At 36.4% G+C, this 27,625-nt stretch overlaps 1 protein-coding gene across 1 annotated transcript in view; it reads right to left on the bottom strand.

Moving 5' to 3' along the window:
• The window catches only part of LOC120632235, a 92,098-nt gene extending 64,686 nt beyond the window's left edge, over window positions 1-27,412 (bottom strand). Inside the window, exons 1-2 of the mRNA XM_039902040.1 lie at window positions 27,236-27,412; window positions 24,943-25,010 (exon numbers count right to left, since the gene is read on the bottom strand). Coding sequence (XP_039757974.1) covers window positions 24,943-24,979 — 37 coding nt within the window. The 5' untranslated portion in view covers window positions 24,980-25,010; window positions 27,236-27,412. The remainder of the gene's footprint in view (window positions 1-24,942; window positions 25,011-27,235) is intronic.
• Window positions 27,413-27,625: the final 213 nt, after the last annotated feature.

The following is a 27,625-nucleotide window of genomic DNA, read 5'->3' as shown; positions in this document are numbered from 1 at the left end:
GAAAAAAAGGAATACACAAATTAAAAAAATTGGTTGTCTGTAAAGTCGGCTTACTGACGATTGTTGAACGTTGCGAAGAAATGATGATGGAATGGTTGCATTTTTCAAAAGAAAATTTTAATTTTATTTGTTTGATAGATATTATCGTTGCTATAAACAATTGACACCACATTCACTTTTCACTGCACTTCATCCTTGCCGAAAACATGTAAATGTATTATTGTATAGAAGCTGTCCACGCGAGCAAGTAGGAGAGAGACAGATGTCGAACGCGGAGGCCGACTGTGCCTCTTTATCGCTCGTTCCGCGCTCTCGCTTGCACTTCAAGCCTTTACGGCCAACGGCTAACGGCTTTTAAATAAATAAATAAACAAATATCCTATGACAATACACAACGCGATCTAGTCTAAACTATACTTATAATATACAGATAAACACCCAGGCACTGGAAAAAAATCCTGTTCATCACACAAACATTTTCCACTCGTTGGAATCGAACCCATAGCCTTGGACTCAGAAAGCAGGATCGCTGCCCACTGCGCCAATCTGCCTTGGTATTTCGGTAGGTCGGTTACTAGCCACGGCCGAAGATTAATTAGATCAGACCAGAAAATAATTGGAAATATCCAATTTGCTCGTGCCGGGGATCAAACAAGTTCTGCTTAAGTTCTCACAACTCTCACAACTGCGCCAGAGAGATCATCCAACGCATTATATGGACATAGAATCCTTTTCATCTCAGAAAACAATTTATTCCCTTGGAATTAAAAACCGAAACAAACGCGGACTAGGTCGCGTGCAACAGCTAGTCTATAATAATAGCCGATAGTGAACCGGAAGGATGGAATACAAATATCTTCAGCTAAAACGTTTTCATCTCGCACTAACGCAGGTGTCGGTCCGGCATGACAGCTGTGCCGATATTGGTTTTATGCTAATGCCTATTGACTCAAAAGAGAGGCAGCACCGTCAGAGCTCCCATTTTCACAGATAAAATCCAACGGATACTTTATTATTCCCCTTCAAAGGCTCATCCGAAAACGATCTTTTGTAGAATGGAATCATATGGTAAAAGAGCTCGCTACCAACCTTTGCCGGCTTCTTCGAATTCAAAGTCAGCATTTTGACTTACTTAAATCTTCAAAAAAGCGATGATAGCCTAGTGGTTAGATCGTCGGCCTCCCTTTCGGGGTGAAAGAGTTCGATCCTTTCGGAGTTATGTGCGTTTTTATTTTATTATAATTTAGAATATCACTAGCTTTAACGGTAAGTAATATCTACATCGTGAGGAAACCTGCATGCGTATTTAAGGTATGTGAAGTCTACCAATCCGCTACACGCTGGCGTGTAGCGGATTGATCCTCAGGAGATGTTGACTTTACAATGAATAATTGTTAAGATTGACAACAAGAAGTCAACATCTCCTGAGGATGCTCCGGTTTCGGAGCGAAACGTGCGTAGAGGGTACATTGCCGAAGATCTGTTTGGTGTGGAGTATAAGGATTGAAGAAATTATAAATTGCACCACACAGATTCTCCTGCTTTTCGCGGAGTATAGCAAATTAAGCTTAATTTCGATAATATATCATGGATTTCCGCAAAGTAACGCCTGCTTCTATCCAACTTGTTAAATACCTCCATCTGAGCAGCGTGTTTGTCTATTTTAAGATACATTATACAGATTCCATCTAATAAGACGCCACCTCCACGAGCGAGTGTTTGCGTATCGCACAGATAAATTATTAGTTCCACCTTGCCATAAACATTAAAGAGTTAAGTTAAGAGACTATTGTTTATGATAAACAGAACATCTCGAACTGTTTGCAACATCAAGAAATTTTATTTTTATTTGGTAACTATGACCCATCTACACTATTACATAACAGAATAATTAAAAAATAAACTAAATTTAAAAAACTTACATTAAATATTAATATGCAATATACAAAAAGTTACAAAAAGTTCATCAAGGATGCTATTCGTTTTCTTCTGATGGCAAAAAAGTCATCAGTATGAGCCCTCGCGAACATTTCTGATGTACTACAATAACTGTCGCCAAGCAGCATTTACTGTAACAGTGGTAAATCTGTGGAATGAATTGCCGAGAGATATAAGACAGTCACAGACAGTAAACATATTTAAAAATCGACTAAAAGAATTTTATTTATCTAATATGATATACTGTATGTATGTTCATTTGTATGTCTATATATATATATATATATTACATTTATATTTATGTATACATTATAATTATATGTATTTAACTTAATTGTATCACTGGTTGCACTATCCCGTTTTCCCTAACCTAATTCTCTACCATAAAGGGTTGTCTGAAGGAGATCGCTTAAAGCGATAAGACCGCGTTTGCGCATCTTATATATATATATTTTTATTGTTTTGTTAATATAAAAACTTTATCTATCTATCTATCATAATTGTATTCTGGTCTGAAGGGCGTGGTTGCCGGTGTAATTACTGGGATAAGAGGCTTAACACTAACACACTTTTTAGGTCGCGTTTTTTGCAACCCCTGCGGAGTGTTGCTCTGCTTATAGAAGTTTTTAAAATTTTAAAAGTTTAAAACAGTGTAGGTTGTTGTTTTATACCAATAAATTTCGTTTGACCTTTCAACACCCTTAGCAGCAAGGCTTGCGTTTGAAACCACTGGTAGAAGCATTAAAAAAAATATATATATTTCGTTTCGTCCAGCAAAATAATACATTGAAATTGGGGGCATCCTAGTAAGTTACTAGGATAACTACTAGCACTTGTGGCAGGCGGCCCCGCTCTTCCATAACATAATATACAAATTGAAATAAATAAGTAGATCAAAGTTATATAAATCAAAATTAAGTATAATTTAAAGTTATAAAGGTTAACCTACTTGAGGTGCGTTTGAGTGAGTGTGTGTGTGTGCGTTTTAGTGAGTGTGTGTGGTTGTGTGTGCGTGTGTGTGTGTGTGTTTGTGTGTGTGTAAATATGTGTGTGTGTGTGTGTGTGTGTGTGTGGTCGTGTGCGCATGTTTGTTAGTGAGTGTATGTGTAAATGAATGTATGTATAAGTGTGTTATAAACGTGTGCTTGTGTGTCTTTGCGTGACAAGGTATGTGATGCAAAATTCATACGTACATCTGTTGCATCAAATCCTCCGTTTCATAATAGTTTAATTGAAAAGCATTGGACGCACGCGACGAATACGCGGTTCTCAAAATGGCAGAAGAAAAAGAACGAGAAGTAGTTACAGAACTTCTCGCGCTATATAGAGACTTGCCCTGCCTTTGGGACTTCTTCATCCATTTCTTCATCTTCTTTATCCATTCTTAGAAAGTTATGTATGTTATCAAAGTCCACTAGGTTAATTAAGTTCACATTTAGTCATGGGACAAGGGTTAATCTCTCCTTTAACCATCGCTTCATCCATATTCTTTTTTTTCTTTCTTTTTTCTCTTCAATTGCACACAAAAGAGCAAGAGACACCCCAATTCTTTGTTCTTTAGATAGGTAAGGTGCCATGACGTCGTTGTAGTGAATATACGGTACGGTACGGAGCGTAGAGACGCCCTATTCACGCAAAGATCTATAAAAACTGATGGTTTTAAACATGTCTTAAACCGTGTAGCCGGTAAAGCGCAAATCCATTTTTTCTGTTTCAAACCGCCGTTTAAAACCGTGTAGCACATGCTTTTATTATATTAAAGAAACTAAGCTGCATAGAATATAAAAAAAAAAACCCGTGCTCTTTTAAACCCGTCGCTATTATTACGTGAACGAAATCGTCGCGATAAACTCGCACATGAAAGAAGCGCCTTATACTACATAGCCTAAAAGCACCGCGTTCTCGGGAACACTACATGAATACTTAATCATATTAAGTACTACGGCAAGTAACTTCCAGTATAATATTATAAGCCTCTACTGAATTCATTTAAAATGTGGAGTCAGCCAATTTGTATAGTTATCCGCATTTAGGCATGTCTTAATTTAAAACTCAATCATTCCGATGAATAACTTGTGCCGGGGCAGTATAAATTGCGGTTGAATGTTAATTTATTTACGAGTTACTGGGTCGAATATTACATAAAGGGGTAGGACGTAAGTTGACTTCCAAGTGTCTTTGTTGCGAACCGCACAGTCGAGCTGTATTCACCAACGCGTTAGCCGAGGTTAAGGCTGCCTTTGTACGTTTCTAAAATAATGTGAAAAAAACTCCAAGCTGGAGTTAGGAAATTGACGATATACAACCAACAACATCTGTCAACTCTCCTCGGCTTAGCTAGCTTATCTTATCTTGACAAAGTTGTACACAAATATAGCTTTTATAAACATTCTGGAGACGGATATAGGATACTCTTCAGCCTGCACGGGTAATATGGGCAGGAGACATTTCCTTCACGGGGAAAGGACAAAATGTTTATCTTCTCCCAGAGTTTTATCTACTCTCCAAGCATAGGCGCACAGCTCGGCTAGCATGGGTAGGAGACAATTATATCCCCCGGGAAAGGATAAAAAATGTATCTTCTCCCACAGCTTTATCAATTCTCAGAGTACTGGCGAACAAGTGTAAATAATATGCAAATAATATATTATTTAACTTAAATAAACGTCTAAATAAAACTAAAACGTCCTCGAAACCACCGCAGCGAGGCACAGTTCCTAAGGTGCTGGCAGCATTGCCCCTTTGGATGGCCAAACTAATTCGTTTAATTATTCGTTTTTATTTAGTTTTAAATAGTTTATTTTAGGTTATATTTATAAAACAATTATTTTAAAGAATAAATAAATAGTTTTTCTTTAAATAATATATTTGTAATAATAAAGGGCGGTAAACTTCTTGTATACCCAGTTCCCGCGCTTTAGCAGGTGGACGCGTTAATTATATCCCCTGTCAGGGGATTTAATCAGAGATATATTTTTTGTCTCCTGCCTGTGCTAGGTGCAGGTGGAAATAATATCTATTTTTTTTTTTTTATTTATAGTCTTACTAGCTGTTCCCCGCGACTTCGTCTGCGTGTGTTTTTTGATGTGGCATTCAATTTAGCTTTAAATGAGGGTTTTGCTGCTGTCCGCTGAAGAGTTCTGTTCTATATCTCCAACCACAGTTTGGGCAAAATTAAACACATAGTCTAACCTCTATAGTACAAAAATAATTATTAAAATCGGTTATAATTTGTCGGAGTTACGGTGTAAAATCGTCAAGCACTTTCATCCCCTCTCCCAAAGACACCTAGCTTAATGTCGGGATAAAAAGTATCCTATATTACTTCAAATACTTCCAAGAATATGTGTACAAAGTTTCATGAGGATCGGTTAAGTAATTTTTGCGTGAAAGCGTAACAAACAAACTTACATTGACATTTATAATATTAGTAGGGATAGGGATAAATTATGATCATAGTGGATACTTTTGATGTACATTACGTAAAAGATGTGTAAATGGTAGTTAGATGACTAAAACTAACCGACGGACCAAGCAGTTGGCTCATGGTAAGTGGCAAACCATAGCCAGTACAGAGCAACATCCAGTGGCGTGCATTGGGTTTCTTACCAGGGTATGCATGCAGAGGAAAATTGCATAAAATGGAAAAAAATCCTCCTCTTATATGGGCTATATTTCAAATTAGGGTATGCAGTGCTTTTGTGCATGTATGAAGTGCACGCCACTGGCAACAACTCTCTGGGCATGCATGGAACACGTTCTACAAAGTACCGTCCTGTATCCGCACCTAAGGTGTAGGTGTAAAGCCACACGTGCCTGTAATTACACCCGCAACCACGCCCTTCAGACCAAAACACGGCAATGTTACACGTGAATATAATATTTGTGTTGTATCAAACGGAGCTCGGAGGACCGATGGACGTTGCGCTACCATGGAGCTGGAATGGCGACCTCGTACCGGTAAAGGCAGCGTTGGTAGACCCCCTAAAGGTGGGCGTATGACATCAAGCGTATCGCAGTGAGCCGGAGGACCCAAGCGGCACACGACCGTGGTATTTGGAACTCCCTAAAAATACCTATGTTCATGTTAGCCATGTTACTTTGCTTTGGCAGGTGTATAAGTAAATGTTGTCCCATATCACTTGTCAATGGATGTAATCGGGGGATTTTATTGTTTATCATCGATGGATGTCCTACGCTAGCCGTGAAGCGATACTAAATGGTTCTTGACGAAGTTAAAAGAACAAACCTTTATGTATCGGGTAGGAAAATATATTGTAGAAGTTATTTTTTCGCAACCTCAGAATGAAGCAACGAACAAGTAGGCCCTCAAAACGATAAACCAAATACGTGCGCTTTCACAATGGCAAGGATAAAGGACGCCTCCAAGGTGGTTCATAAAGCTTTCAATATTTGTTGTTGCCAGGCCCACGCTGCGTTAACAATACAATACAATTATGTCTCCTTGAGGGCTCTGTAATGATACCAGAGAAACCATTTTAGTTTCATCATGTCTGTGTCTATGTCTGTTTGTACGTATATTATAGCAGTCCGCCCCTTTCGGTTCATGTGAATCTAAGTTAAAAATATTGTGTGTTGTGTGTAAGTTTTACAACTATTTTATACCTCGTATACCGAAAGTTCAATTCTAGCTAAAGTGGCGTGGTGAGAAAGCGCCAGATGCGGGAGCGACATACCTTTTTTTGGTGAGTTTTGGCAAGGCGTCGTGGGGACGAATGTTCTGCGCAGGCGTGGGCGTCTTTTCACTAATTTCAAAGCAGAGCCGCGTAAACGTCGCGTCGTGGGAAGCGGCGTAATAAGAAGAATTATTTTATTCAAACTATTGGTCGCAGTGGTACGATGGATTATTATTTATAAATTTTAATTATTTGCACGTCCTTCTAGGCGTGAATTGAAATACAATAGATTATGTGTAGCTTCGTTGAGTGTGTGTAATTGTCTACAAAGACCAACATTCAAAAAAAAATGTGTGAAATACTTACTTTTGTTGTTAAGTTTATCAGACGCTCAGCTAAGACTATTATCTACCTATAGGACACGAGGCGTTAACACGTCAAAACCCTTTGTATAATTTATTAAGCTCTTTAAAAATATTGCCCGGTGTGCCGTTGTATTTTCCACATTCAGTTTACCTATTTGTGGACATTAGCTGCCGTGTTTTCAGTATGTTGCCACGAGAATAAATTTTTAGGTCGTCAAATTAATCTAGCACAAAACACGTTTATTAAGTACGTATTCGTGTTTATATATTGCATCATCAATATTATAATCAGCATCATTTCAGCCTGCAGACGATTATATAAATTACTAGCGTACCCAGCCCGCTTTGCCGGGCTAGATTTTGCTTCATTTTATTAAAACAATAAACATCATTAAATAAAATCTCATAATTAATTAATCTCATAATAATTTAAGTCTCATAATATATTAAATAATTTATTTCTCTCCGTATTATCAAAATTAAGCTTAACTTGCTATACTCCGCGAAAAGCAGGAGAATCTGTGTGGTGCCATTTATAATTTCTTCAATCCTAATACTCCACACCAAACAGATCCTCGGCAATACACCCTCTACGCACGTTTCGCTCCGAAACCGGAGCATCATCAGGAGATGTCGACTTTACAATGATTAATTGTTAAGTGAAAAATTCGCCAAATGTGTCGCCTTTTATACCTTTCTGACCCCCACCTAATCTATCTAAGCCCCTGCCACCTCATTAGTGCCTCTGAATATGTTCAATAGAGGTGAAGTTGATAAGTTTATTTGTTCGTTTAGTAATTCGAACCTCCCATTCCTATGTTTAATAATTTCTAATTGTTCCCTCAAATCAAGTCTCAACCCTTTGTCGCAAGCATGTAATATTTCGTATGAATGATTACTGGCTACGTTATGTCCACTGTCTAAAAGATGTTTTGCAAATTGAGATTTTTCAGGATGGTTATGATTGAAGGCTGCCATATGCTCTTTGTAACGCGTTTCAAATTTACGTCCGGTCTGACCCACATATGTGGCGTGGCATTCAGAACATTGGAGTTTATATACCCCTGATCTGTGCTTATTGTCCAATCTGTTCTTACCGTTACAAATAGCTCTCAGTTGGTTATTTGTTCTAAAAGCCACATGAACGCCATGTGATCTAAGTATCCTTGCTACACGCTCTGATATAGATCCGAAGTAAGTCAGACTGGTCTTATACCTATTCAATTTGTCCATTGGTACGGCGTATAACTCCTTAGCAATCAGCCTCTGTTGTTTCTTTTTAATTATGCTATCAACCAAACCTGAATTGTAACCGTTTGCATTTGCCATGTGATAAATGACATATAACTCTTTCCTATAATCCTCCTCAGTTAATGGAATAGATAATAATCTATGAACATAATTAAGAAATGCTGCATGTTTATGCTGCCAAGGATGACACGATGAAGCATAAACATGCAGCATTTCTTAAAATCAATCATTTCAAATTGAATAGGTATAAGACCAGTTTGGTTGATAGCATAATTAAAAAGAAACAACAGAGGCTGATTGCTAAGGAGTTATACGCCGTACCAATGGACAAATTGAATAGGTATAAGACCAGTCTGACTTACTTCGGATCTATATCAGAGCGTGTAGCAAGGATACTTAGATCACATGGCGTTCATGTGGCTTTTAGAACAAATAACCAACAGAGAGCTATTTGTAACGGTAAGGACAGATTGGACAATAAGCACAGATCAGGGGTATATAAACTCCAATGTTCTGAATGCCACGCCACATATGTGGGTCAGACCGGACGTAAATTTGAAACGCGTTACAAAGAGCATATGGCAGCCTTCAATCATAACCATCCTGAAAAATCTCAATTTGCAAAACATCTTTTAGACAGTGGACATAACGTAGCCAGTAATCATTCATACGAAATATTACATGCTTGCGACAAAGGGTTGAGACTTGATTTGAGGGAACAATTAGAAATTATTAAACATAGGAATGGGAGGTTCGAATTACTAAACGAACAAATAAACTTATCAACTTCACCTCTATTGAACATATTTAGAGGCACTAATGAGGTGGGAGGGGCTTAGATAGATTAGGTGGGGGTCAGAAAGGTATAAAAGGCGACACATTTGGCGAATTTTTCACTTAACAATTAATCATTGTAAAGTCGACATCTCCTGATGATGCTCCGGTTTCGGAGCGAAACGTGCGTAGAGGGTGTATTGCCGAGGATCTGTTTGGTGTGGAGTATTAGGATTGAAGAAATTATAAATTGCACCACACAGATTCTCCTGCTTTTCGCGGAGTATAGCAAGTTAAGCTTAATTTTGATAATATATCATGGATTTCCGCAAAGTAACGCCTGCTTCTATACAATCTCTCCGTATTCATTCTCTTCTATTCTCTTCTCGAGCGGATGAGGATCATTATCTACACCCATGTACACCCAACAATAGAATTTCATCATAGTAAATAAAAGCTGTATTTGACAGTTTGACAGTTCAAAAATAGGAGGGCTCCGATCGTCACCAAACTTTACAGGATTACTTGCTAGGTCAATCCGGAGATTCCCTGAAAGTTTCATTGAAATCGGTCCAGCCGTTTCGGAGCCTATACGGAACATACTCACACTCTTTCTCTTTTATATATATAGATAGATTTAAAAATTTATGTTCATAGAATTTATTTATGTTTCGTACAATTTCTGATAAGTTTCAAACTTCCACACAGACTTTATTCTGGTATCCCACATAATGAACCCCGGCCCACAGCGTCGATTCACCTACCTTTCTCAAAAAATAGACTATCAAATGCGAAAAAAGATTTTTCAAATCGGACTGATATTTCCCGACTTTACCGAATGAATTTTGATCCCCTATTCAATCCCGTTGGGAACTTTTATAAATACTTAAACATGTAGTCCATAAAGGTTAAAAAGATGTATATTTATATACAATTTTCTTCGGGTTAAAGGCTATTTGTTACATCACGCTGCGACCCTAACGAGCTGAACATCGAAACGGGCGGCAAATGCAATCCGGTGGGTCGTAGAATAATGAAAATAAGTTTGTATGGTATAATTTTATTATCAACTACTCAATATGTTGTTGGTGTATGTTTTACAAAGATATTTTAAGACTATCGGACCCTCGCGACTTCGTCTGCGTATGAATCAATCGAGAAGCTAGAATAGATGTGATGCTAACATCATAATCATCGTGGCTAGCTATGTACCTACTATTACTTTACGTGGTATACTGAGTTATTAAGTTGTCATTATTCTAGTTGATACATACATACATACATCCATACATCCACCCTCACAAACTTTCGCATTTATAACATTAAGTAGTATGGTACACATGTATTCGATCGTTTTCATGGGACAACGATAAAAGGCATATGGATGCCTTGCTTTCTTGCTGTTATATGTCCTTTATCTCCGACAATATTTATCAGATCTTCATTAAAATTAGACACTACATGTTTAACACTTTAAAATAAAAAAATAATTATTAAAATCGGTTCAAATTTAAGGGAGCTATGAAGTAAAATTGTTAAAAGTTTTCATCTCGTTTCCCGGAGGAAACTTAGGGATAAAAGATATCCTATATGTTAACCCGGAATATCAGCTACCACTATAGCAAATTTTATTTAAATCCGTTATGTAGTTTTCGCGTGATGCCCGGACAGACAGACAAAAATTAAATAAAAATCTGTTTTGGGCTCAGTATCGATTATAAAGCCGGTCAAAAATTTTCAAAATATATTAAATGTACAGAAATCTTCCAGTTGATATGTGTAACAAATTCTAAACCTGATGGCATTGATATTCCCGTTGATTCATGGTGTAGGCCTACTGGGTATCCCGCCATGTAAAATATGATAGTGATAGTGACTGCGACTGCGACTGCGACTGCGACTGCGACTGCGACTGCGACTGCGACTGCGACTGCGACTGCGACTGCGACTGCGACTGCGACTGCGATTGCGACTGCGACTGCGATTGCGACTGCGACTGCGACTGCAATTGCGACTTCGACTTCGAGTGCGACTGCGACTGCGATTGCGACTTCGACTTCGACTGCAACTGCGACTGCTGCATGTAGGCCTATCACAGGCACTTACGAAGCGTTCATACATATATGATTACATAATTGTGAGGTGATGGTGATAACTTCGTTGGCAAACTTAAACCTAAAGCTACGAGGGTTCCAAACGCGCTCTGGTCTAAGAAGAGCCCACAACAAACTCATTTTTTTTTTTTTTACTATATGGTGACATCAAATAGAATACCAGGCTACTACTTCAAAATGTAGTGTTATTACGACAAAATGTAGTTTTAGAATATTTTGAGTCATACAATTGTTTTACAAATATTGACAAATAGGCATGTGCCGCAAAAAGCAGACCATTTTAAAATTCAAATCAAAGCACCTTTTTTTTTATAAATTCTTTATTTACCCTATCTGAAATTAGATTTAGGTACTCCTTTTTTTTTTTTAATTGGCAACCATCTCCGCGACTGAAACTTTTTTACTAGTAAAATTTGTTTCCACTTGAGTATTTTTAATTACTCTGGGTAAATGTTTTAATTTTCGAAACGTTTCTCTTTTTTAATAGTTATAATTGACGGAATAAGGAGATTTAATTTGTTGCCATTTTCGGCATGACTATTTTGAATAACTTTAGGTTAATGTTTTTTATGTGCGGAACGTTCCACTTTTTTTTAATAGTTATAAATTACGAACTAAGGAGATTACCCACCTGATGGTAAGTAGACAACGATCACCTAAACATTGCAACGCTTGGCGTGCAGTGGCGTGCACTTCGTACATGCACAAAAGCACTGCCTACCCTAAAATTGATATGCAACTTCTATAGGAGGAGGACTTTTGGCATTTTTTGCAATCTTCCTACTGTATGCATACCCTGGTAAGAAACCCGGTGAACGCCACTGAGGACGTGCAAGGTACGACCTACAAATAACCATGCTGTGTCCTGAGGTGTAGGTGTTAAGTCTCATGTGCCTGTGATTACACCGGCTACTTGCTACCATACCCTTTAGGAACCATGCGATATGAACAAAGCCGGCATTGTCAACAATGCCCTCGACTGCAAAAATAAGCATTGTGTTAATACTTCCCCAGAAGAGCTATCAAACAGTCACAAAAACCTGACGTGTGGTGACGGCACATCAGATTACATTAATCACCACCCCTCTTCCCGCGGGTATTGTACGAGGCGACTAAGGGAATACGGAGAACGGGCAGCAACGTGCTCTGTGCTACTACTAATATCAACTGCGACCACCATCCGTCATGATGCAGACGATATGCAGATGTCACTAATTTATGACAAGAAATGGTCATAAATTAGTGACATCTGCACCTTTCGCAGACGATATGCAGATGTCACTAATTTATGACAAGAAATGGTCATAAATTAGTGACATCTGCATATCGTCTGCGAAAGGTGCAGAAGTCATTTGTGGGATTGAGTTACCTCAGGAAAATTAATATGAATTATCTCAGGAATCATATTATAAAAGCGTTTTATAATATGATTCCTGAGGTAATTTTGGACCTACCAATGCATAAGTTTAAAGAATGTGTTAAAACACATTTATTACAGCGAGCTTATTATACATTGATGAATTTCTTAATGACAAAGTTGCTTGGAAGCATCCGGCTCCGCTTTCATCTCTCACAAGGTAGAAAAATTAATTTTAAAATGTAAAATGTAAATTGTTGATATTGGAAAAGAGCAACTGCTGAGTTTCTTGCCGGCTTCTGCTCGGTAGAATCTGCCTTCCGAACCGGTGGTAGAGTCACACACAGACAGACTTGACGTTTCAATAGTGCTTATATTAGGCCTACTTGAAATAAAAGAATTTAGTTTTTTTTTTTGATGATGATGATGTTGGAGCTGAAGGTGGCTAATCTTATCTTTTACAAGAGTTTGAGCTCGTTTGATTCACCTTGACAAGGACTTTGGTTCTAGGGTTTGAAAATTAAGTTGGTCGACTTTTATATAAAGTACATATATATATATATATATATGTACTAACTGTTGCCCGCGACTTCGTCTGCGTTTGATTTTGTTTTTTTGATGTGGCATTCAATTTAGTTTAGTTCTAAAAAAATTAAAGTATCGCTCAGCCTTAACTGAGGGGTTTGCTGTTGTCCGCTGAGCAGTTATGTCCTCTATCTCCAACCACATTCATCAGATCTACACAAAGTTTGGGCAAAACTAAACACATATTATAACCTCTATAGTACAAAAATAATTATTAAAGTCGGTTATAATTTGCCGGAGTTATGGTGTAAAATCGTCAAACACTTTTATCCCCTCTCCCAAAGGAACCGAGCTTAATTTCGGGATAAAAAGTATTCTATATTACTTCTACTTCTACTTCTACTTCTACTTCTTCTCCAAGAATATGTGTACTAAGTTTCATGAGGATCGGTTAAGTAGTTTTTGCGTGAAAGCGTAACAAACAAACTTACATTGACATTCATAATATTAGTAGGGATAGGGATATGTATGTGTCCTGCTAGTTTATAAATAACCTGTGGTATACTTAGGTAAACCGATAATACTTTACGTAAATAATTAAACAAAGGTGCAGACATTTAAAATGTTACATCGTTTAGGAAACTCACTGAAAATCGTATTTTTCCCTTCAGCAAAGCGCCACCAATTTATAGTTTCCCTTCTATCTCTAACATACATAATACACAAGGATCTAAATTGTCTTTGGGGCGTTTTATCATTTGCCCCTTAAATCTCACATTGACACAGGATATATTATATGAATTGAAACGGATATTTGGATTTTCCCTAATAGCTATTTTTATGGCTAGACAACCCGAGAAGCTGACGTCAGATTGGGAAACGAAATGAGATTCTCCAGGAATACATTTACGGGAAACCCCCAAATATTTTCGCAAAACGGACTATCCATTGCTCGTTTCGAAGACGTGCGTCTGTGACAGGCGAACCGAACCGGACAAGTAATGGATGTAGGTAACGGAAAAGTGTAATTGGAGTTGAAAGTGAATTGGTGAGACGCTCCTTATCGATCGGACTGTTTTGTGAATGGCCGCACCGGCCGCCCCTCGTCCTTTAAGTACTTGGGAGGTGCTTCAAGGTACACTAATCGCTATTCAGCTACTTTGGATGATTGCCTCATAAAACGTAGCGTGTATTTTCTATTGCTCAGTCGTTATACTTTACAGTCACGTTAATCCTTTATCCTTTTGGTGTTTTAGAGTTAATTAACTAAAGGATTTAGCTACAGGAACGTTTTGGTTTATTTAATGTTAACCTACTTATTTATTTTAATTTAGTGCCGTATTCAAAACTTAGCAATTAGTTCTTTTCACAGATCGGCAGGGTGATTATGATCTAGCGACAGGCTTGCGACAGGCGTAAATCTTGCAATCACTGCTGTCAAACGTCACTTTTGTTTATTTAGTATATGGAAACTCTTTTCCATTTTCCAACGTCTCTACGTTTGACAGCAGTGATTGCAATATTTACGCCTGTCGCAAACCTGTTGCGAAATACGTAATCAACAGCGGATGTATTTTATCGTAAAAAAGGATTGTCCAACAGTTTTCATCTAACGTCAATCTAATCTAAAATCTTTAGATGCCAGTTCTAATTAAGAAGTGCTTTCCTTATCGCCACAGAAAAGTGGAAAAGGATAGCACTAAACAATTTAATCTGTCGTCTGAATACATACTTAAAATAAAACGGATTTTTTGGGAGTATGGATAAAATTTCTAATACGTGATATTCTAAGCCGATGACCCTACAAACTTCCTATTTTAAACTGAAAATGTTATCTAACTTTATTATTGTAACAGCGATTTTAATGCTCTAGCTTCCAAAACCTAGGACTTTTATAATCTTCCAACCCCATTTCTCCTTTTAAGTATAGGATAAAGCCCTTTATTATAGCGGGTAAAGTTAAAAGGTTTTATTGTTCATGTTTTTTTTTTAATTAAAAAAATCATCATCATACCCATTACTGGCCTCAGCCTTTTTGGTATAGATTTTACACGCCTTTAAGAACGTTATGCAGAACTATCAACCATGTCGGTCTCCTCACGATGTTTTTTATCACCGTTAAAGCAAGCGATATTTTAATTGGTGAAATTTAATTACTTAAAACGTACTTAGCTCCCAAAGGTGTATGCCGGAAAACGAACTCGGTCCCGCCGAAAGGGAGGCCGTACTGTATTCAGAAAAACTATCTGAAATTAATGTATTATAGTTGTATACATAACAGCTATAAGACAAGTGTTGGTATATATTATATGGGTCGCACAATATATTCGGAGTAAAAGTGTAAAAAAAGATAACAGAAAATAAATCGAATTTGAATATAGAATGATTACGAAAGTGACAGATCGGAATAGCAATCAGCTAGGACAACTAAACAATTATCACTCGCCAGTACTGCTTTATCGCCGGCCAGTGTTGCGTTATAGACTTCGATTTTTACCGTATACCAACAACAAGTGAGAAAAAATTGACGTTACAATATTTCGTAGGTAGGTACACCGTACATGAGAAATATATTTTGGGTAGGTACAGATTTTCGTATTCTCATTATTCTCAGATCAGTAAAGATTTCAATAAGCCTTCATTACATCGTAAGGCGTAACAGCTGTGAGAATAAGAACATAGGCTCAACCAGCCAGTCATTTTACGACTGGCTCCAAATCCCGGCCGATACGACGTCTCTTTATTCTTTTCGTGACCAAATCTAAGCTATAAATTAATTACATAGGTAGATACATACTTTGTATGTTTAAGCCTTTGTTTTCATGAAATTTAATATGCTATGGTCTCTTGAATTTTGCAACGGAGACGTTTGTATTAGTTTGCATATTTTGTATTATTTGGCAGTCTTTTCTCGCTGAAGCAATTCCAATATCAATAGATATAAACTAACTTTTGAAATTGTTTTTAATGAAGAATTTATTCTTATTCAAGTATCACAATGAAGTCGTAAGTAACGTAAAATTTAGGTTTCACTGATCAAATAAAGATATACCTAATATTAAAGGTATATACCTACGTATGAGTTTAAAAAGACTATTACGTATTTTTCATAATTTTATAATTAAAGAGTCGTTGGTAAAGTTTACCGATTCAGGCCTAACATACATTGTTTAGAATAATAAGGTTCTTCTGTCGGCAAATTCTCATTGCCAGCTTTTCGTATTTAAACTGACGTTGTCCCCTATACCTAAGAGAGTTCTAATTCGACGGTCCCGATTTTATGTCAGGGAAAATAGTCTGTGAATTCCGTTGCCATTAACCCACTATACATGGAAGATATAAACTCTACATCGATTGCGGACAGTCAAAAACACGAGATGAATTCAAAAATGCTGTTGAAGCCAATGACCTTGTGCAATAAAGACGACATTAAGTATTTTATTCTTCCTAATATTTAACTATTTATAGTATTTTGCATATAAAAAGCTGTGATAGCCCTGCTGACAGTGGGTAGGACTTCGACTTCACTTTCAGGGTCCGAGCTCGTACTTTTCTAAGTTATGTGCGTTTTAAGCAATTAAAATATCATTTGTTTCTACGTTGAATGAAAACTTCTGCATGCCTGAGTTCTTCATAATGTACTCAAATGTGTGTGGAGTCCACCAATCCGCACTGGGCCAGCGTGGTTGACTACGTCATTAACTCCTTCTAATTGTGGGTGTAAACCCGTGCCCTGTAGTGGGCCGATAATCAGTGGCGTGCATAGAGGGTATGCGGATGATATAAAACTAACAAAATCTCCAATACGAGTTATAAATACTTAAGGTTAGGCTTTTTATAACTCTAACAATGCCTTTCCTTAAGTTTTTTTGGAGTTTACTCCTTAAGAATCGATTTTCATATATAAGGCGCCCGGTATGAGAAAAATGTGAGGAGTAAAATCTACTGATGAATGTTCTCGTTACGTTTTCGCTATGCGACGTTGCATGCCCGGTAACTGTGATGCGCAAACATGCAACGTCGCTTTCGTTTAATTAACTTATTTTTCTTATTTAAGTTACCAAGGAAACCGAATAAATAATATCTAGATAAAGAAACAAACACATAAATGTACCTATGGGACAGAGTGTGATAGAAAACAGTTACCAAGGAAACTAAATAATTAACATTACATTTATCCTAATAGTTCAGATACTCTACATCCACCTCAATCTCTCGTAGGCTACTTTTAAGAAGTTTCACTTCCGCCGTGTGTGAATAAATTGCACAGGGTTTTTAACCCTTTCATATGGTATTAATCCTTAATTAGCTAAATAAACTCTTTTTGTGTATTTTTCGACAATCGTACTTAAGGAATAAACTCCAGTCGTGCGTCGGAGCTGACACTCACTTTTTTTTTTAACTCGTACTGGAGATATCCTTCATTTTATATCATCTGCATTCCCTGTGCATACACTCTATGTACGCCGCTGCCGGTAATGGGTTGATATTATGATTTATTTTATTTATTTATTTATTCAGAATATTGTTAAGGGTACAGAATTGACACAATAAACATGGTGCCACGATAACTGTTGCAGTAGTATAAACTGTGTCGCAACAATTAACACCCACCTCCAACAATAAATGTATAGTACCAATAAAACAAAAGTAGAACATAGTAAATGCCAAGAAAAAAAAGAATTTTAGTCAATAAAAAAAAGATAAATAAAACAATGATTAAGTTTCAAATAAAATAAAACAATAAAAACATGATGTAACGATTGAGGATGTATAAATAAATAGTTTTGTAGAAAACCGAAGAAAGGGTGGACGAAGTCTCTTGCTTTTTTATAAATAATACATAGAAGATAAATAGATAAAAACAGATATTATGTAAAAATATATCGATATATATGGGCAAAATAATCGTTTCTGAAATGGGAGTTTTAGATTCGCGTAGAAAGTATAAAATACATCTGTAACACGGCGTCCGCGTCATCCTGAATTCTTTAACAAAGTTCGGTCACGTTCGGTATCTCTCTCGACCTTCGCTCGCAAGAAGTTTCTGAACCAAAAATTATTATATGAAGTACACTCGACGACAAGTGTACCTGACCCATTCCACTTCGCGAACAGTGAATAATGTTGAGATGTTTTCAAATAACTATGAGTATAGTAACCAGAATATCAAAACATCTGCATAAATGCATCAAGGTGGTCGCAATACGGATGTTATTTAATTGTTCTTAAGAAACATACTTTTTTTGTCAGTGTGGCCTTAACCCTTTTTATTGTGGAAGGAGACCCGTGCCCTATTGTGAGCTGGTAATGGGTCGATATGATGATATATATCTTTATCTTTATCTTTATATATATATATATATATTTCTTGTGTGCGTGTGTATGTCACTGAACTCCTCCTAAACGGTTGGACCGATTTGAATGAATTTTTTGGTACGCGTTTGGGTTGCACCCTGGATGGTTTAGATTCACAAACCAGCCCGACAGATGGCGCTGGGGCTCCGCTTGTATATATATATATATATATATATATATATATATATACAAGCGGATATTATATTTATATATATATATATAAATATATATATTTTGATTGGCTATAATAGTATTAGCATAGAAATTACTAAGGTAAAAAAACTTTAACGAAAAATACTTTATAAAAATAAATAATAAGAGCATAGTGCAGTACCTAACAAGGAAATAGGAATTTTTAGATATATCTATGCATAATAATTCTAACCAAAAAAAAGAACCTTAAACGCTCTCTGTTATGTGGTCTGTGCCATAAAAAATCTATTTAAAAAAAGCTTTTAATGCAGGATTCTAGTCCAGGGGGTACTTGCTTTGGGCCATCGTCGGTGTGTGCATCTGTAGGAGTATGCTGGTTTAAACGTTTGTTCGTAGTTTTCAAACTGCCTGTATATATTTACTGTGTGTGCAATAAGACTTTAATAGACTTAAAAAGACGATGATTGTATAAGTATCTACTTACGACATAAATTTTCCTTTAACGCAAAAGTTAATGCTGACTTATCACTAATGACACGTTAACTTTACCATTGCACAGTTTCAAAACTGCAAGTTTGAAATGATAGTTCAGGAGTTACAGCGGAATAGTTTAAACTAGTTAGGAAACAACTTTTGCTAATCTAACCACTAGATACCTACTTCTAAAGTCTACATATATTACGAACACGCTAATAAATAAATTGGATAAATTTTTTATTTATTTTTGTTTTATAAATATAACCTAAAATAAACTATTTACAATTAATAAAATCTAAAACGTCCTCGAAACCACTGAATCTCAACATTAGTTAAAAATATCTTTATATGTATATTTCTTCTGTGCGTGTATTTATTTTTGTAATTTATTTTTATTATTTAAGTATTACTTTGTGTACACCCTAAACCTTCTTCTTAACGTCATGTAGGTAGGTTTGGTATTCAATTTGGTAGGTTGCCTGGTTGAGATCGCTTTTAAGCGATAAGGCCGCCTATTGTACCTTGTCTCATTTCTTTTAATTGTGTATTTTTTTTAATTTGGTGTACAATACAGTATATTTTATTCATTCATTCATTCATTCAACCGATTTTGTCATCATCTACAGACTATACTGTTTGACTAAAAACTTCTCCCAACTGGGGGATTTGCACATAATCAGCACGCTTGGCAGGCGGTTCGGTGATCGCAAATGATAGTAGTAGCATAGAGGACGCTGCTGCCCGCTCTCCGTTACATTCCTTAGTAAACAAAAACAGACTTATTTCAAGGTTTATCCCGATTTTAACAAAATTCCATTTTTATGTGTACATAATATACATAACATACTCGTAGGTATATTTATATATGACTAGCTCCTTAGCATCACGGCTGAACTGCAGGAACTAAAAATCTCAACATTAGTTATAAATATCTTTATATATATATATTTCTTCTGTGCGTGTGTATGTCACTGAACTCCTCCTAAACGGCTGGACCGATTTGAATGTATTTTTTGGTATGCGTTTGGGTGGCACCCTGGATGGTTATTCGCAAATCAGCCCGACAGATGGCGCTGGGGTCCGCTAGTAAGTATATAAATATTAAAATAGCTTTTTTTTGCCTCCTGTCTTTCACTAAACCAAGACTTTTAGTGTAGAAAAATGCACTGTCACTTGTCAGTATATTTCAAGAAAAGCAAAAACCCGATATGCATCAGCTTTTTGTAGGAAAATAATACGTAGATGGACCGTGGACGTTGGGCTTCCAAGGTGTTAGAGTGACAACCCATCGCAGCGTTGGTCGATCCCCAACGAGGTGGACAGACGACATCAAGTGGAGCCGCTGGATACTAGGGGCCCAGAATCATGGAGTTCTGAACGCCCTACAAAATACTTATGTCCAGCAGTGGACGCCAATCGGTTAATATGATGATGATCATGATGAATACGGAGATCGTACTGATATGTATAACTAAGTTTATGCTCTAGATTATTATAGCTACATAACAAAAAAAACAAGTACCTATTATATCCGTTTTTCACATTGAAAACTTTCAAAAATTTCAAAAAAAAATCAAACTATTTAAACATACTTAATCAACCGTTTTAAGTGCCTAGGAAGTTTTAAATGTATTAATCATACGACAACCTACCTCCTACATATCTGTTTGTTTGTTTGAATACTTTATTGCACACACACATTTAATAAAAGGTAAAGAGACACAAACAAAAACGAAACTTAATCTCTTCAAGACAACCTTTGGCAAAGGGAAAAACAAAGGGACGGGTTTGTGTGGCAATTATAATATTAAATTAAAAAAAAAAGAAATAATAAATAACATACCTACTCTTAAATTCCCTGTACCTATACAGTATACCTGTTTATTTATTAATGAAATAGGCACGTTGTGATCGGTCAATAAAATAAGTCCCCAATAGTAATTAATTAAAGTTATGAATAGTAATTTTTTAAACCACCCACCCACCCACAATTTGACGACCTCCCTGCCGCAACTGTGAGCGCTATGAATTTAAGTGGGAGGTCCCGGGTTCAATTCCCGGCGGCAATTTGGGAATTTATTATTTTCTGGTCTTATCTGGTGGGAGGCCATGGCTAAGTATAAGACGTGTAGCTAAACAATTTAGTGTTCAGGTGCGATGTGGCGTTGAAACAATTTGTGGGTTTGACTACCATACTCCCAAACAGGTTAGCCTGCTAACATCTTAGACTGCATCATCACACCACCAGGTGAGATTGCTGTCAAGGGCTAACTTGTAGTGGAATAAAAAAAAATCTACCTGTTACCTACGCTTATACCCTCATCACTCTTAAGTGACGGCCATGCTTTTAAGGCCCTCTTTACTTTAATCGGATTCATGAATGACGTTTTTCTTGGAATGGGAAATAAATATGTGTACGGTAAAATATATGTATGTACATAGAAATCTAATAACACTTTAACAGACTTGATAAATCTGGTGCTACTTTGCGAACGGCTGCAAGATATATTTCATCGCAATCATCAACACAACTTCAACCGATCAATGCCCAATTCTGGACGTAGGTCTTTTGCAAGCTCTATGATATGAAGTATCTTATATCTTTAAACGAGCAATTCTTGTATATATATAATTGGAATCTCGGAATCGGCTCCAACGATTTTCATGAAATTTTAGTAGGTATACGATAAATCGATCTAGCTAGGATTCATTTTTAGAAAATGTCATTTTATTTTTGTTTTCCGGTAATAACCGATTTGGTGCAGACGAAGTTGCACGGGTCAGCTAGTAAAAATGAATTGTTGAATATACGGTTAAGGTTTTGGAACCTACTACAGTCTCACTTAACCTTAACCTACTACAGTCTCCTGACTGAGACTGTAGTAGGTACCAAAACCTTAACCGTATATTCAACAATTCATATTTACTAGCTGACCCGTGCAACTTCGTCTGCACCAAATGCACTTTCATTCCCTATCACAAATGACTTCAAAGAATCGAAAAATAACTGGCCTTAAACAGAATTTGAACCTTATGTAAAAAAACTCAACTATTCGAAGCGGAGTATGTAACCAACATAGGACAAACAAGCGAGCTATAAACAAATAAAATTTCGGGTTTTCCATTATGAAGCATGGAAACCTAAAAAAAGATCAATTTTCTGTCGGTGAGCTTAAAGTATTCGATGTTAAGTCCCACTGTCATTTATTTTTCCATTTAAAAAAGGCGATTACAAAGTTTTCACTAAAGGGAATTTGTATTGCCCCAGAAAATGTTGTTATATAGCGCAGCAGGCATGAAAATTGGTGATAGGCTTAAAGATTAAAGGCACTTCGTTTTGCAATTTTCCGGTATCGGGCTACACTGCTATATTGCTGTCATAATTTTAATTAATCCTGACCGTACCAGACGCACGGTAATGAATCTGTATACGAATAATTAAAATTGAAGTGTCTGTCTGTGATACCGTAATAACTGCTCTTATTATGATATATACCGTGTGAGATGGTAGATAAGAATACAACAGTCACTACCACGCCTCTTCCCGTGGATTTTTTATATTAATAGCGGGCAAACGAATATGTGAGTCACCTGATGTAGAGTTTTCAACGCCACCCATAAACGTCTGCAGACCCAGAGTATCCACCGCTGATAGAACAGGGGAGGTATCAATGCAACAACTCTTTAGAACACTCTCGATTATAAAGTCCGAAATAAATAAAGCGGGCAGAATATAGTCGGCAGCAGCATCCTCAGTTGTACTACTATCTATTACGGTCACCAACCCGTCTTCAAGCGTGGGCAGCTTCAATGGGTAAACACTCTGTTCAGAGAAAATCCAGTAGTTAATAGAATATTTGGTGCAAGTTGGTTTATTTGTTCCAGAACGGAGGGTACTTTTAGGCTGTAGACACTATGAATGGGTTTTCTATAATTCACCCCATTCTATAATTCACCTCAAAAAGGGTGAAATTAGGTGTAATATAATTTCCTATTTTAAAAGAAGAATTAATGAATCTATATCATTGAAATCTGTAGGTAGATTACAATTATTAAAATAGTATAACTAAAAGAATTGCGTCATTTAATTGGGAAAGAAGCCTTACTAGTTTTCAGTTGGGCCCAGTGTGGATTGCTGGACTCCACTCGTGTGGATCGGTGGTATTTTCATTGCTGAAAACGAATATAACTAAGAAAAGTTAGAGGTGCGTGCTGGGATTCGAACTCAAATAAACGTGCGAGGAACCGAACTCACCCCCTCGAAAGTGACGTAGAAGTCGTCTCCACAGGGCTATCGCCGCTTCATAATAATAACTTATATCGAGTTTATTCCAATCGTATTTATTTTCAGCGTGTGTAAAATAAAAACATCGTCTCAAGAGCCTAGGTACTTGGGACACTGACATCTGCATCAGAAGTCTGAATTGAGCTACCTACATATTTTATACTATTTCATTATCCAACGCACTCTGAAGCATCCTCAGAGAAACCGGAACAAAACTACAGACAATATAAAATTATATAATGCAGGTCTTCAAGAGTGTCTACTCCCGACTTCGTTAGCATTATGAAAATGCTTTAGAATTTCCAACAGAACCATCTCTATGAAATAATGTTCAATGGGCAAGTATGTAACTTTCTATTTATTATTCAATTGAAATTCATTTGCATTTTATATGACATTACTCATACATTATTCATTACAATATTACAATAATATATTATTAATAATTAATCAGTGTTTTGGCTCAGTGTGTCAGACTTCGGCTTCACTTTCAGTAGGCCGAGTTCAAATTCCCAGCACTCACCTCTAACTTTTCTAAGTTTTTAGCAACTAAAACATCACTTACTTAAAAGGTTCTGTAAAGGAAAACGTCGTGAGGAAGCTTGCATTCGTGAGAGTTCCCGATAATGTTTTCAAAGGCGTGTGGAGTCCACCAGTCAGCACTGGACCCGTACCCTTTATAGTGGGCCGGTAATGGATTGATATAATGACAATCCACGTGGCAAGCTAGCTGTGCGGAAGCTTCATTATATAATTTCACTTGTTTGGTCGGAGGCTTCTGCTGGGGTTAGTTTTAACTAAAACTGTAAGCAGTTTAGCGTTCCGATACGATGCTACGTAGAAACTCATAAATAAAGAGTAGGTTAGTTTTCAAACGAATCCTGGTTTTAAGCTGTTTAACCATTAGAGTTTAGATGCCCGCCACGAATAAAATATGTCTACGATTTTCTCGAGAATAGGGCGAGAAAATCATTATTTCGTGGTACGCATGTTATTTGCTCTACCTTCTAGGCCGTATATTTTAACTTAAACTTGAGGGTGGTATCGCAAATCAGTCGATTGCGCTTGTAAAGTTGGCTCTCTGTTCAAATTTCGCCTAGGGAGGTCTAAAACAGTCGTCGGTTTTGCGGTCAATCTTACTAAAATGTGATAGTAATCGTTACCTAAGATTCAAAATTGGTTCACAGAAGAAATAAGAAATGCGTCAGTGGATTGGTCACATAGTACGACTTATCAACAGAGCGGAGAGATTCACCTTTCCACTGTGTTGTTTAGTCATTTTAAGCTTTTGCTTGTTTTGCTAAGCTCTGCAATCTATCCACCACTCTTATCTGAGGGCAGGCCCGTACTCAGTAGCATGACATTACTTTGATTTATAATATTGACCAATAATGGTTAAAGCATAAAACGACTTAACAACAGAGCGGAGAGATTACCCTCGCCGCTCTGTTTTTTAGTCGTTATATACTTTTCCTAGGTTTTTGCTAAGCTCTGGGAAGGCATGTCAGGCACGTACTCAGCAGCATGACAGTATTTTGATTTATAATATTGTCCAAAAATTGTTAAAGACCGCCAAACCGCTTTGGACCAACGTGATAGGTCTATGCTCTAAAACCGTCTCTCCTATGAGGAAAGGATAACAACAACAAAGGGCAACAGAGCCCGTTGTTGTTGTTGTTGATGATATTAAAACTATTCGAATACTCACCGTGTTCATCTTTATATCGCCGGCATAAGGAAAACATTGTGACTAGTTTGTCACAGCAGTCCGTATGCCTGAAAAAAATATGACAATTAATAGAAGTTGAGATAGTGACTATACGTACAAGAGGGATTCCTAATTGAAATCTTATGTCTAAGAAATACTACGAATCAAATATAAACGTAATTTATTTTACAAGGAAAACGCTAGTCTGGTATGTTAGTTTGTTGTGGATTTACCACTGTTTCGGAAACAGATTCTACTGTAATTCTACCGCGAAGAAGCTGGCCAGAAACATCATTTCCTCTTTTTATTTTCGAATAGTAGAGTTCCTAAAATTCATCAAACGTCGACTAATGCGGTAGAGCGGTAAAGCTCGTGCGGTTCGCAATTTATTAATTTAATTGATCCAAAGAGAACACAAACATTATCATCATCACATCAATTCAGGGCATGGGTCTCCTCCCACAATGAGAAGGGTGACAATACAAACAATATATAGAAATTAAAAAAGTGAAAAACAATTAAATTCAACACCTATTTTTAATAGTTAAAGAGAAAAATTTACAGTTCACTTTGACATGGTATAATTTTAAGTTCGAACGTAAACCAGATAAAGTGGTTCTAACATAAGTTTAGTTAAGGTAGTACCTTCAGTAGAAATTTTAGGAAATTATAAATTAAGTATTTTTCTATGTATTCTTAGATACCACGATTACGAAAGATGGGCAGACTGACGCAAACCTCCAAAGTTAAAGTATCAAATATATAGAGGATATACTAAAAATAAAAATAATATAATATTTTTACGTAATGACACAATACACGTAATGTCAGTTGCAAAGAGTAAAGCATCTAGAGGTAAAAAAACATCTCACTGTTCGTAGGTTTACAAATAATGTGCAAAAAGTTTATTTTAAAATAGTTCAAAGTTTTCGACTCAAGACGTTTAATACTGAAATTAGTAGAAATACGAGTATCCATCCTTTGTATTCTCAAAGTGAATATTATTGTATATCTATCTAATCTACATACAATCTAAATAATTATATCTATTCCTTAAAAACAACAAACTGATTAAAATCTGTGAGATCATTTTAATTTGATAAAAAATAAAAATGAATAGCAAAGTTTTTGTACAATTTAATAACTAAACTCCAGACTTCAAGAATTCATTCTTGAAGAAAGCCCTTAATAAATTTATGTATTTTAATAAACTCAGAAGTTACAGAAGTAGGTACTTTAATTACACTTATTGAAGTATAACTGTTACCGATGATAATATACCAAAAAAGATAAAAAGTATAGAAATAATTTACTTTCATAATTTGTTTTTAACCTAACACATATATTTGCATAGTTTACAGATTTTCAGTTTTACTTATTAAATTATGAAAGCTTTAAACTTATTTATCGCAGTATAAAGTCTAAGCCTGAAAGCATAACTAAGTTTTAAGTTATGTACGAGTAAATAAAGTGTGTTATCAAAATTATACCCAGCTACTCGATTGCTGAGGGCCTGAGCAAGATTACTTTATTAGTACTTCAATTTAAACAAAATTTTAATGAGTGAAGCTCCCAATCATTGAAATATATACTTAGACTGGTTTAGTATTTTTTTATTCAGCTTTACTAACAGAAAAGATTAGTTTGCACAAACCATTATTATCTCCGTAGTAGAGTGCTGAACAAAGATATCAATGTGCACAAAATTCCCTAATATCCTAAAAATGAGCATAATTCTTCAAATAAACAATTGCAAAGCTGCAAAGCAAAACTTAAAAGTTTGAAAAGTTAGTGTCTCGTATTTTTATTTTTCAGCTAACTAAGTTCAGAAGAATAATAAGGCGCCAATTTAAGGCAAACAAAACCCTGTCTACGTCTCAGGAGATACTAAGGTAAATAAACCTTTATATGATATGTTAAACTTTACTGAACCGATTTGGATGAGGTTTTATACATTATACGGTTATAGGTTTGAACTTTGGGATTTTATACCTAGGTAGTAGCTACATAAATAAAAAATAATTTGGTTTTTATATTAGATACACTTACACTTATAACTAAACTGTAATTTATGATAAAAATTACTGGTGTGATTAATATCAGAGAGGTATTTATGAAGCGGAACTTTAAGTAAAGATTTCTCTCGGATTTTTTTTTTTGCTTTAGATGATTCTACCCAGACTTTATCTAATATTTCATTGCTACGGACAGTCAGAGAACTACTTCTAAGGTACTACACTCAGAGTTTTTAGAAATACAAACACAGCGTTTCTAGACAGCTATATCTACGAACCTGTGTCAGCCTACAATCTCAGTCTCGGTACATCAATAATGCCCATATTTAACACTGCTAAAATGTATTAACATACAATATACGGTATAAAATTTGTATAGTCTGTCACGGCACTGTTAAAAAAAAGTTTTATCACATGTGCTAAAATGGTTGCAACATAACAAGCGTGTGCTTTTCGCGAAGCTTTCGTACGGACTGGCCCTGCTGCGAGCTTCGGGCGTTATCGGAGATACTCGACTGTAGCCGCGTAAATGTAATCGACATCGGATAGAGCTTTCAGGACGAGTGTGTTGCCGTAATGTAGTTCACACTTTGATGAAAAATGCAATAATACCGCATACAAATGGATTTGCACTTAAACGAGTGCCAATTTCTGAGTTGGAGGCGAGA

This window comes from Pararge aegeria, chromosome 19, assembly GCF_905163445.1.
Source record: "Pararge aegeria chromosome 19, ilParAegt1.1, whole genome shotgun sequence".
Lineage (NCBI taxonomy): Eukaryota > Metazoa > Arthropoda > Insecta > Lepidoptera > Nymphalidae > Pararge > Pararge aegeria.
This window is presented reverse-complemented; position numbering and strand designations above follow the sequence as displayed.